General features: G+C 29.7%; 2 protein-coding genes across 3 annotated transcripts; both read right to left on the minus strand.

The window, feature by feature from the left end:
* Positions 1-90: 90 nt before the first annotated feature.
* Positions 91-7,107, minus strand: LOC144842140 (choline-phosphate cytidylyltransferase A-like). 2 transcript variants are annotated; one of them, XM_078698521.1, is made up of 9 exons: positions 6,988-7,105; positions 6,436-6,476; positions 5,469-5,564; positions 5,140-5,248; positions 4,867-4,983; positions 4,612-4,763; positions 4,278-4,502; positions 2,551-2,739; positions 91-1,938 (listed from the first exon to the last, which is right to left on the minus strand). In XM_078698521.1, the coding sequence occupies exons 3-9, from the start codon at positions 5,556-5,558 to the stop codon at positions 1,708-1,710; spliced, it is 1,113 nt and encodes a 370-aa protein (XP_078554647.1). In that variant the 5' UTR covers positions 5,559-5,564; positions 6,436-6,476; positions 6,988-7,105; the 3' UTR covers positions 91-1,707. The 2 variants fall into 2 exon arrangements, with proteins under 2 accessions (XP_078554647.1, XP_078554649.1); XM_078698523.1 differs by lacking the exon at positions 6,436-6,476 and having other exon boundaries at positions 6,988-7,107.
* A 1,880-nt stretch (positions 7,108-8,987) lies between these two features.
* On the minus strand, positions 8,988-11,325 carry LOC144842481 (carbohydrate sulfotransferase 11-like). Its single transcript, XM_078698930.1, has 3 exons — positions 11,235-11,325; positions 10,243-10,298; positions 8,988-9,960 (listed from the first exon to the last, which is right to left on the minus strand). Exons 1-3 carry the CDS (start codon positions 11,323-11,325, stop codon positions 9,055-9,057), a joined length of 1,053 nt encoding a protein of 350 aa, XP_078555056.1. The 3' UTR covers positions 8,988-9,054.
* Positions 11,326-12,353: the final 1,028 nt, after the last annotated feature.

The raw sequence follows: 12,353 nt of genomic DNA on the forward strand, positions 1-12,353 counted from the left end.
TGTTTTTATTTGTGGAATGCAATTATGAATAAATCTAATAATGACTGTGTATAGCAACAAATGTACAATAAACAAAACAAAAACGAATAATTATATTGGATATTTCATATTTAATACATTATTAATATTAATTCATTAATGACACAATTTTTATATGAGAAACATAAACATGCTTTTGTTAGATGGTACATTGTAGATGGTTCTTAATAGACAGATGTATTCTATGCAATTAAAAGAATACTGCACTCAATGAAAAACGGTTTGATTAACAAACCGGGAACGAAGATTTACGAATGTATATTTTAATGATCTATTACCACATACTTGATTAATTTGGTGGTTACACTATTATATAGATTTAATATCTTAATTATACCTTAACTATTTTCGGTAATAACTTGCATTGTCTTTGACGATAAAATAATTTTACAACAGCTAATAAAACATATTAACTAAAAATAACAATCAAACATTATATATACTGCTCATAGTACAGTGCAATACTTTTCTATGATGGAATAAAACCAAGAAAATTAAACCAAAAATTAATATTAGACCTGTAGTCAATGTATAGGACTACCCTGCTCAGGAAAAGTGTTGGTGACATCGACATGTTACATCCAGGTATATTATACTTAAATTTTAAATATTTTGGTTACATAACAACTAAATAAATAAAAATAAAATAATTCATTTATCGAACCAAATAAAACATTCAATATGAATATATAGTTTAATCTAAGCACTATTATTATTAGTACATAGTTGATTCCACTCATAATATTGGAAAATAGCACTAAAGTGACACGAAAACAAGCATCGTTCTTATGCCCACCATAACCAATATTTGTTAGATTATTTACCATTATTTTGGATTATTCTACTTGAATAATTAAAATATATTGATATTCATTCAATATTTAATTTACAAAAAATATGCATGTGGTACAGTATGTTTCCATTTTCCTGCATATAATAATAATAGATGTAATATGCAAACTAAAATGCTACATACAGAAAGAAATTACCCATTAATAATATTAAATAAAAATGCACAAACAATGAAAGTCGTGTCATGAAGTAATCCCAGGGCAGGCCAACCAAAAAAAAAAAAATTAATTCTTCTGCTTAATAATTCAGACACCCTTATTAACAACTTCACACCAAATTGTATTATTCAATTAAAGGTATTTATCATTTGAGAATACACGAAAAAATTAAATTTATTTTGTCTTTGATGGTTTGAGCATAAAATAAATAATTTCCATCGTAGTTTGAGAAAAGAGGTTAAAACAAAAATAATGTTTAATCACATAGGTTCAATATATTTATTAAAATATTTTTAAAACAATTATTTTTTATACTATATACATAAAAATCTATGAGCATTGTCCTACGATATGGAAGTCAGGAACGGGGTCAGGAAGTTGTTACAGCTGTATCTACTGTATTCAAACATTTTGATTGGCTGACAACATTTAATTCATCTATACTTTTTCACTGATTAAATGTATCTTATTTGTTTACATAAATAGTAATACATTAAGCTATATTTGTGAAACTGAAATGCATGTAATATTGCAACAATTATTAATGTGATCATCAGGAATAAAACTAAGTGCAAATATTACTAGATATAATTGGTGATTATAATTTAAAATAGTATCTATTCTTACTTTTGCAACATACAATTACTTTTGATATATACTATGGAAGATCCTCATCGCTGTAATCGTTAGCTTGTCGTCGGCGGCCATGTGCTTGATTCACGTAATCATCATCATCATTATCGTCATTATTATCAATATCATTATCTTCATCATCATCTTCTTCATCATCATCGTAGTCACTTCCGTAAGCGGCTGACGCGTGGGTGGGGCTTCTAGGTGGCGATATAGCTCGTTGGATAATTGTTCTACCGTCTATTAGTGCACGATTCTGTTGAAAAAAAAACATTTCAGATTTTAAAAATCGTATTGGTCCATTTAAAATGGAAATTCATTTTGCTTGGCATAATTAAGACAATAAAACTACAAGAAAAATACACCAAACATTGTTTAGAGAGGGTAACCTACAGTATGCAGTTTCATTACAAAAGAACTGATATATACATAATCAAATACATATGCAACAATATAAAATGATTAAATAAATAACTAAGATAAAACAATGAAGTATATAGGCCTAAACAAATCAATCAAAATTCAGATGACATAATGATTATTAAATATAGTATCTTAGGATTTACATTTAAATGAATCAATGTGTTTAAACTTCATTTTAAAAATCAAAGTTAACTACACAGTTGAAATCTATGAAGAAAACATTTTTTCAGAACATTTAAAAACATTTTGTTTCAATGGTTAGCCTCTTATAAGATGACTATTATGTTGTACATTATACAATATGATAACATGTGAAGTGATATGTTCTATGATTATCTATTTGCCACAACTTGTGTTTATTTTAAAGGTGCAGCAGTGAAAAACATGAATTCAGCAATTATGTTTGTACATTGTTTATTAAATTAAAGTTCATTCAACAACTCACTATAGCACCTTCTCTTCCAAACAGATCTAGAAAGCTGCCAATGATCTCTCGTGATCGTTCATCCCATCTGTTGATTATCTCAAATGATTTGTCCCGTCCTTTATTCATTAAATCTTTTGATAGCGTCTTTACGTCCTTCATTTTCTTTTTTGTTCGGTCAAACTTTTCTTGCATGTTGATTTTTGTTTTCTAAATAATAAATATTAAAAAGTATGGATATGATTGAAACATCATTTTTGTGATTAATGTTTAGAATTATGTTAATATAGCAAAAAAAATACATTAATGAACATAAATTATAAATAAGCACTGCTATCAAAATTGAATGCGGGAATGAATAAAAACATACATCATTTTGTACATTAATTATTATATACTGTATATTATTATCATTAATTACAATTGTACAGTAAATTATGTATTAGAGAATTGTAATTGTACTGAAGTAAAAGTGCTACTGAAATTGCAGGCTTTTAATATCGTTGTATATGAATAAATATAAATAACTAAAAAAGTACCCATAAACTAAATACCAATAAATAAATAAATAAATATTAAAAAAAAAATATTTTTTTTCAAATCTGTGTTCTGTTCAATTGTATGCTAATTAGAGGCTTTAATATTACTATACAGTATTCACTTTTGTCAATGTTATAAATGAAAAAACACAAACAATGTAATCTTTGCACCCATGGTTAAATCTGAGGTATTAACAATCAGCTGATACTATGAGGTGATATTATAACTGAACTCATAGTGAACTGATCATGCATCATATGATAAACTTTGACCTTTGAGTTTCAAAAAGTTAAATAGTGAATGTACATTTAATAATTAATAACAAAAATTAGACTTAGAAAGTATGATTTCTGGACAAAAATAAGTAACAATTCTTGTTTTTTCATAGGAACCCATCCAAGACCAATACCCCTACATGGCAAAAATACAATTGAATTTGTTTTTTGAATAGATACAGAAATTAGTCATCTGTTTTCAAATATAAAAAACATTAAGCTCTGTCTACACTATCAAACTAGTTTGACAAAAATAAATACCCAAATACGGTAGTGATGGGCACATTTTTTTTCACATCAAGTTTGATGATAGTGTAGACAGAGCTTAAAGCTAAACACAGACTTAATAACATTAATTACACTCACTGTAGGTCAAGTTTATCCTCCACTACTTTAATCTAATTTTAGTTTACTCATATTCAATTTCTATGTTTTATCTTTAAGAGTTAGGATGCTTTTTTGAGTTTTCATCATCCTTTTCTGGCCTGAGTGAGGTAGTTATACACCTTTTGTTTTTTAACTCACTGTATTGCATACAGCAAACACATGATCTCAGTACAATGACAGTCAGTAAATGACATTGTCATTCTGCAGATATCAAGGTCACACACACAGATACCATTAAATAAATGATATTTACACAGTATAAGCTTGATTGTGAATATGGAAGTAGTGTCATTTGCATAACACATGACACTATAGTTTTACAGATAACACAATCATTGGTTGAATAAAACAATTAAAATTATCTTAAAATTCAATTTGAACAAGCTATCAGAAGGTTAGAATAAACTTGAATTTATTTCCACATAATCACATGAAACATTTTTAAGAAAGACAAACTATAAAGTATCTATAAATTATATAAAGCTGCAGTAAAATAGATATAAAACTGCAGTAATGTACAGAGATATAAAAAGATGTAATACTTACATTAAAGAAGCTAACATTCAATTCCTTTGCAGTATATCCCCTAGACAGATTCCTTCTAACGTACTGATCATAATTCTTCACTAAGCGTGCTATTATATCTGATGTTGATACTCCCTCTGTTCGTTGCGTTGCTACAAATTTCCCAGCAGCCTTGATATCTTTATATACATCGTCGATTCCTCCTTTTGCTCCGTACGGTATATCGTCATGCGCAACAAAATCAATCTGCAAAAATGAAAGACCATGGTTATCGTAAAATAGATTATTAATGAAGTTTACAGTTCTAAGAAATCTTAACTACACAAAAATTAAACCTTTATGGCTGTAATATTACCTTGTGAATTTCTAAAAAATCTGGCGTTACTATCCAGGGGGCATCCTCTACAACTTCATCAACGTATCGACAATTTCTTAGACCTTCATAACGTTCCCATTCATTCATTACGGTTTGCCCTTTCATATAATGCGTCAACTTATCATTGCAAACTAAAATAAAATTTAACATTTTAAATTGAGTAAATTGTAGATTTGAATATATATAGTAAGAATGAAGATTGAATTATAAAACAAACTTAAATAAGTACTGTACCTCCAACCATAAGGTAAACATTTGGGAATATATTTTTAGCTTGTTCTAGCATTCTTGCATGTCCCGCATGGAAGAGATCAAATATACCATCAGCGTATACTCGGACAGGTCGTGGTCCTAAAAAAAAATAAATAAAATAGATTTTTCAAATATACCATATATAGATATCAGCCTATTGTATTACAAGCCGGACTTAGAAAAAGCCAGTTGGGGCTGAAATAAAATATATTTCATCCTTTGATACTGTGACAAATATGTTAACAAGAACCTTACCATGATTTCCTAATCGAGCGCTTTCAATGTCAATAGGGTAGAAATCCCAAAGTTCCTTCTCTGCCTCTGATTCTGGGGACAAAGCGGTAACCGCTGGTCTACATGAACTCTGACATAACCAAAAAAATAAAAAATCTTAATCAAGTATCAAAATAATGACAACAGTCAAAAATCAAAAGAAAAGAATCTATTGGAATAAATCTCACTCCCAACCAAAATTAAAAATGGCGTAAGAAGATATAACAACGGTGTTCCAGAAGTCAACCCTCAACAAATACTGGATGCGTTGTGTTTGAACAAAGTGTCTGTTATTATTATACTGTACATACACTTCTATATGGAACCTTTGCTGGTGGCGGTTGCCCGCTTTCTTCAAGCGGCTTTCGTTTTCTTTTAGTTGCCATTTCGGGAGAACTCATTCAGGTCTGCAAAAAAACATTTGTTATATCCTTAAAGTGATATGACATCATCATGTCCATATGGGCACATCACATTTTTTTGTTACATAAAGTTTGATAGTGTAGACAATGCTTTAGTAGAAAGGCGAAAGTAGAATGGTGTCAACAAATATAACTTTTCAGCCTTTACATATAAAATCTACAGAGGCTAATGAAACGTTACATTCACAAAATTATATTTACTTGAGATTTTTGTTGATTTTTTGTTATTATTCAATGTGACAGGATAAACTACACAATTACAGAATATTACGGCCATGATTAGCTTTGTACTCAAAAACCTTATCATCACATAGAACTAAGTAAAAAAACATTTCACAAATAACCATGCAAATTAATTGTATAGACCATAAGTAAAAACAAACTTAGCACTATAGTAATTTCAGTGAGTAAAGAAAGTACATTGTTATTTAATGTAACAAAAAAGCAGTTATACTAATATACACCCGGTAGGATTTTATGGTATAAAATGATATCAAGTACAACATGTTATTAACATGCTCTAGTGGTAAATTTAACTTATTTAAAATATTGTTAAACTTTTCATTCTAAAAAGTGTTAATCGTCAGCGTCACAAAACAACACACATCACAGAAGGCGGTCTTGAATTTCGGAAAAAACAGTATTTTGACTAATTTGAATTTTGATTTAAAAAAATAAAATATATAAAATGCACAATTAAATATTATTAGATAATAATGAATGAAGATGTACTTGATAACATATTATGTCAAACACTATCAGGCCCTAGTGTGACCGACAAAAAGAAAACATTCTGCAAAATAAAAATTAAAGCCAACCAGACAACAAGACTCATACTGTACATAGCAACACTTACAACTTGACAGTGACTTGGCTTTTGAGGTGAAATTTAGTAATCTGTTGAACATGAGTAAGCGTATTAAAAAATAATAATTAGGCCGACTATTTATAATAGTAAGATATATTATTTATTATATCTCTTGTATCCAGTATAACCATGGAGGTATCTAATTTTATACCTCCATGGTTTAACATCGGTTTCAATGTTTAAGCCTAGCTAGGCCTAGTAAGTACTGTACCCGTACCCATAGGCCTACATTCATTTTGTCCTAATTATATTAGTTACCTTATTTATTATTATTATTTATTAATCTTGAATCTTAAAATATCTCCTTTCCTGTAGTCATCAACCACCCCTAGTAACGTGAAATAGGCTAGGCCTAGATGCTAGGCTAGAGAGAGGCTCCACCACACACTTACAGTAGAGTCAGAGTGGCCCACTCAGTCAGTGGGGCAGGCTAGCCAGCTCTGGGCTGGGCCTAGCTAGCAAATCATATCATATAGGCCTAGTCTGACTCTATCGTTCTAATAATATTTTTAGGCCAACTGTCAACAATATGCTAATTACCTGAACTCTATAATTAGAATCATTCGTCTTTTTTTCTTGAAAATAGGGCTAGGCCTAAGCCTAGACTTTTACTTACGTGCTGCTAGTCCCGACGACAACTCGTGTGTGCCGCGTGTTATGTTGTGTTGTTCGTCGTCATCAGAGAAGGTATCTTTTGTAGTCGTATTTGGATATTGATAAACTATCAGCTTCATCCTCGTACATTAAGTGTTTCTCGGCTACAATACTTTTTCTTTTACCGGTACATTTTTAATGTATACTATTATATAGGTCTTATTAATTATTAATAAATTATTTATTTATTTATTATTATTTATTTGAAATTATTTTTAGTAATAATTATTTAATTATAAATTAAGGAGTTAAATAGCGTCCCTCAGTATTGCCATTGTTGTAAAACTTGGAAAGAAGGTTTGTAAAAGACGCACCATGTTTTATGAAAGACAACGATTTATTATTGAAATGGTTCATCTAGATTTCTGTATACGTATTAATACATTTTCTTTTAATGAGCCATAAGAAAAGTCGATTTATTATAGATTTTCCTTTTGAAAACCATAGTGTTCCATTTTATGTGTCCGAGCTTGTATTAAGAAACCACCATTCGTCTGTAAGGAGCCACCGGGATTCAGTGTAAAAGAGCAAACATTTAATTTTCGAAGATAAAAACTCGAGTAGGCCTACTAGTTTTTGTGAAAATTACATGCTTTAATTATGTAAACCTTACATGTAAAGAAGTCATTCCTAGTGTAACCAGGCACTTTCTCCTGGTGTAACAATAAGTATGAGTAATATAACATAACTCCAAAAGAAAGTAGAACAAGCCAGTTTTTTTTCGTCTTTAATCCTTCTAGTGTTTTACATTGTCGTACAGTACATGCAGGTCTTATGCAGTCATGATATTTGTATTATGCTTGGATAAAGTTTGAATATAGGCCTATATATATATCTGAGATCTAATAGATCGAAACTGTCTGCAGATTGGATATATATATATATATATATATATATAAATCCAAAGGCAAATTACTGAAAAATGACAATGCTGTGGGTATCAGTGGCTGGATCTCAATGGAGATATATATATATATCTAATCTGCAGACAGATAATAGCCTTCCCTGATACTAGTATTCACAACAAAATTGCACCGTTTCGAACTGAAGAGTGCTCTTCAAAACAACATATATATGTATATAGCAGAAAGTAGAGGAGCGTAATATCCAATCTGCAGACAGTACTGTTTCGATCTTATTAGATCTCGTCAGTGCAGCTCAGGTTTCGAAATGAAATGTACCGCAGAACTGGCACAGTATATAGGCTGAGCCAGGTATGCGGGCATGGTAGGCCTATACTGATTATGAACACAAAGATATATCCTTCTACTTTACCATCTGAAACTTATAATTGATGAATTCTAGGCGATTTGCCGCCCATTCAGGCCTAATTAAGGACATTAACAACCAACACTTTAAAAAATGATTAATTGTTCACTGTCCTTTTTACATAATAAGATGCGCGACAAAGGCTTGAAACAAGATTTACAAAGTAGTATACACTAAAGTTTAAAAATGCGGCAAATATATATATTTATAATGGGTTTGTATAACCAAAAAGCATAAAATCGTATAAAACTTTCATAAAAATTGTTCACTGTCCTTTTTACATAATAAGATGCGCGACAAAGGCTTGAAACAAGATTTTCAAAGTAGTATACACTAAAGTTTAAAAATGCGGCAAATATATATATTTATAATGGGTTTGTATAACCAAAAAGCATAAAATCGTATAAAACTTTCATAAAAATTGTTCACTGTCCTTTTTACATAATAAGATGCGCGACAAAGGCTTGAAACAAGATTTTCAAAGTAGTATACACTAAAGTTTAAAAATGCGGCAAATATATATATTTATAATGGGTTTGTATAACCAAAAAGCATAAAATCGTATAAAACTTTCATAAAAATTGTTCACTGTCCTTTTTACATAATAAGATGCTCGACAAAGTCTTGAAACAAGATTTTCGAAGTAGTTACACTAAAGTTTAAAAATGCGGCAAATATATATATTTATAATGGGTTTATATAACCAAAAAGCATAAAATCGTATTTGTATCTCTGATATAGTTCATCTTTATCAGGAATATAAGAATAGGCCTTCTTGAATTTGTCTTCATTCGAACTATTTGTAAGGTGATGTCCCGATGCAGTTGGAAACGTTACATCAGTAACGTTTGAAAGTTTTAAAATATATTTTGCTTCGTTTTTTATATCCTCAAAATGTCCTATGACGTCATAGTGGATGTCGCATGGATAACATACTTTATACATTTCCCTCCAATGAGCGTTATTGTGTTTAGTCGAAAGGACATATCTAATAAATTTATGAAATTTAATTTCAGAAGTTTCATTTTTCTTGCTATATTTGTAAAGTATTTTTTTTCTGTACCCAGCAAATCCCCTTGCGTATGTTCTATCCTCGTTCATACGAATTTTATCATTATAAGCCGAGAGCAATCGTGTAAACGGATGTCTAACAAACATGAATTTGGTGTACGTAGCCATTATGTTGTCTTGTTCTTCTTTTGGAAAACTCGACAGCCGTGGTACATGACTCTTCCAAGCACGGGATACTTGAGGTGCGGTCATTGTCATTACTTCATTGTAATCTTTATACCCAGAAAGGACCAACATAATTCGACTCCAACTAACCGTTCCTGCTTTTGGTGTTTGGCAATATACAATTTTGTGTTTTTTATTCACCAACAATATCGGTGGATTTTTCATTTGTGGAATGTCATCTCTGTGAAGATCACATGTTCTTAGAATGTGCTTTCGTCGCTGTTGATGGATGTCTGAATATTTGTTCATAAAATCTACAATTGGTTCTTCTGTTGGTTCAACTTTGACCTCTTCCACATGATTATTTAAGATGTCTGTATTAACATGTACGTTACCTTCAACATATAGTTCTTTCTGTAAAACAATAAAACATATTAGTTAGCTTTAACGGTCGTGGTTGTTTGATAAGAAATATTTTTTTTTAATTTTTTAAAAACACACAATTAAGCTTTACTGTTATGTACCAAATAAAATTGTATAAATCCATAAATTTCTCTCTTTTTATTTTTTAACTTTTTTTTTACATTTATTTTATAGCGATACTGTTTAATTTTACAACAACTTCGGGTTTGCACCTTTAAAAATGCACTGAGAATGTGTAAAATTGTATAAAATTTGACCATATTTATCGCCTACCTGCAAATTCACAATATTTGAATTACGTCTCTGTCTGTTTATGTGATTGAACAAGTCTGTTAAAAAAATTAAGTTACTTTATTTAAAGATGTATTGTCCCCCAAAAACATGAAAAATGAAGATTAATTAAATCAGACTTTGAATATGTTATTTTGTAGTTTTGATAAAGGTAATCACTTCCATAGAAAAAAAAACGAAAATGACAAAATAAATGGTTAAATTCAACCAAAATTCCATTGGCTGGCAGCCAATTTGACCATTTTTTGCTTTTGAATTATATTTTTTCAAGTAAATACATTTTTTTTTTATTCAATTTTTGGTCAAAGTAGATAACTATTATGTTACATTCAAATGGAATATTAAAAAAAAAATTTGTTAAGAATTATTTTTTCAGGGGGACAATACATCTTTAAACAAACGTAAATAATCATTATTTTCACATTATGATTTAATGAATAAAGGTATTCGATTCGTAAATAATCTTAATGAATAATGCATTATAGTGACCATGGAACAAATCCCGTTGCTTGGTACAGCAACAAACGTCAAGCTTAAGACGCGTCATTATCATGATTAAAATGTACTGTACTTCTATTACTTTATTAGATATATGTTTTTTTGTATCTTGGATGCAATATTTAATTGTCCTTTCAAGAAATTCGATACATAACGTCTTACAAGTTAAACTTGAACCTACTAGTGCGTTCTGCAGGAAAGAGTGAACTAACTTTTACTCTACTAAGGCTACCAATTTTCTAGCTGAATTGAAGGTTCAGAAAAAAATCCCAGAATGAGCTTTTTTTTTCAAGTCAATTTAAATTTAAATTTTGTTAATTATGTACTGTTTATTCTATGGATGAAATAAAGAGAAATTAATAAGCTCGTTCAACTGTTTTCTGTTTTACGATTACAATAAATAAATATAATATAAAAACCTCCATGTAAAGAGATTGTTTCCATATTATAAACTTAAGTTATTCTTATTATCTTACCAGCTCCGATAAACATCAAGAATGAGAGACTAGCAAACACAAGAATGAGCAGTAGAAACTTTAAATTCTTAATTCTTCTTGTAAAGAACATGATTCAAATCCTGAAAAAGAATAACAAACAATAATAATAATAATAATTAAACATGAGCAAACTAATAATTGTTCAGCCTGACGTGTAACTGAAACAAATTGAAATTGTACTTGTTTTACCAAAAACTCTTTGAACAATTTTCGAGATACAATTTCGAGTCGCAAATTTAGGCCTAAAAGGTTATAAATTGTAGGCCTATTTTGTATTAGGGTTAGTGTTAATTAACACTTAACACCTAACACTTGTTAGGCATAAACAAATAATTAAACGCTAAAGTAGAAATATCAACAGATCATTCTAAATTTGTTATGGTTATGTTATAATCTTGCAACTCAACGTTAGGCCTACAAATCAGAAAATAAATCTTAATCAAGGAGTTTGAATTTTGAATCATCGCATCTGTTTCTTAGTAGAATGATGAATTATTTTTTTGTATTAAATCCCGACTGAATGTATAGTCTACCAACATTGTGCGTATTTACTTAAATATAATAAACATTTAATACTTACCAGTCTGTCTTCTTCAATGTTGAAATGCTGTAGGCCTACTGTAACCGACTGAAGAAGAGGCTTTAAAAATACGTCTGTATTATAACGTACTTAAGTTGGTGAATAACGAACAATGGTAACCATGTAGCTTGATTTCATTGTTGTATGAATAAAACAATATCGATCAAACAATGCAAGTAGAAAGAGTGTGAAATAATGTGAGAATACAACTTGCAGGAGGACACACAAGCTCATCACGGTGTAATTTGAGAACAACTTAAGTCTTTAATGGACAAGCTTCATCAGAACGCCACTTCTTTTGTTGCTAAAAAGAATATGAATGGTCTCTAGAGATAGCTCGAGTTATTACACCGCGCAATGATATTTCAATCCATTATCCATCAATGTCCATAGACATTCAATAATGAATGCTGATGTTATATTTAATATGAGATTGACTGTTCTATTTATAAAAGCTTTTAAAGACAAAATTGTCTTTTTGAAAAAAGAAATAATTTTGTTGAATATTTCACTTTAAT

The sequence above is a fragment of the Antedon bifida genome, chromosome 5 (assembly GCF_963402885.1).
Source record: "Antedon bifida chromosome 5, ecAntBifi1.1, whole genome shotgun sequence".
In the NCBI taxonomy this organism is placed as follows: domain Eukaryota; kingdom Metazoa; phylum Echinodermata; class Crinoidea; order Comatulida; family Antedonidae; genus Antedon; species Antedon bifida.

Excerpts from the sequence above, each read along its gene's own strand:
- LOC144842481 (XM_078698930.1), bottom strand. The coding sequence starts at position 11,325 with ATGTTCTTTACAAGAAGAATTAAGAATTTAAAGTTTCTACTGCTCATT. Across the intron at positions 10,299-11,234 it reads CTTGATGTTTATCGGAGCTG|ACTTGTTCAATCACATAAAC; the intron begins GTAAGATAATAA and ends TTTTTTTAACAG. Across the intron at positions 9,961-10,242 it reads CAAATATTGTGAATTTGCAG|AAAGAACTATATGTTGAAGG; the intron begins GTAGGCGATAAA and ends ATTGTTTTACAG.
- LOC144842140 (XM_078698523.1), bottom strand. The coding sequence starts at position 5,558 with ATGAGTTCTCCCGAAATGGCAACTAAAAGAAAACGAAAGCCGCTTGAA. Across the intron at positions 4,503-4,611 it reads ATTTTTTAGAAATTCACAAG|ATTGATTTTGTTGCGCATGA; the intron begins GTAATATTACAG and ends TCATTTTTGCAG. Across the intron at positions 1,939-2,550 it reads TTGGAAGAGAAGGTGCTATA|AATCGTGCACTAATAGACGG; the intron begins GTGAGTTGTTGA and ends TTTTTTCAACAG.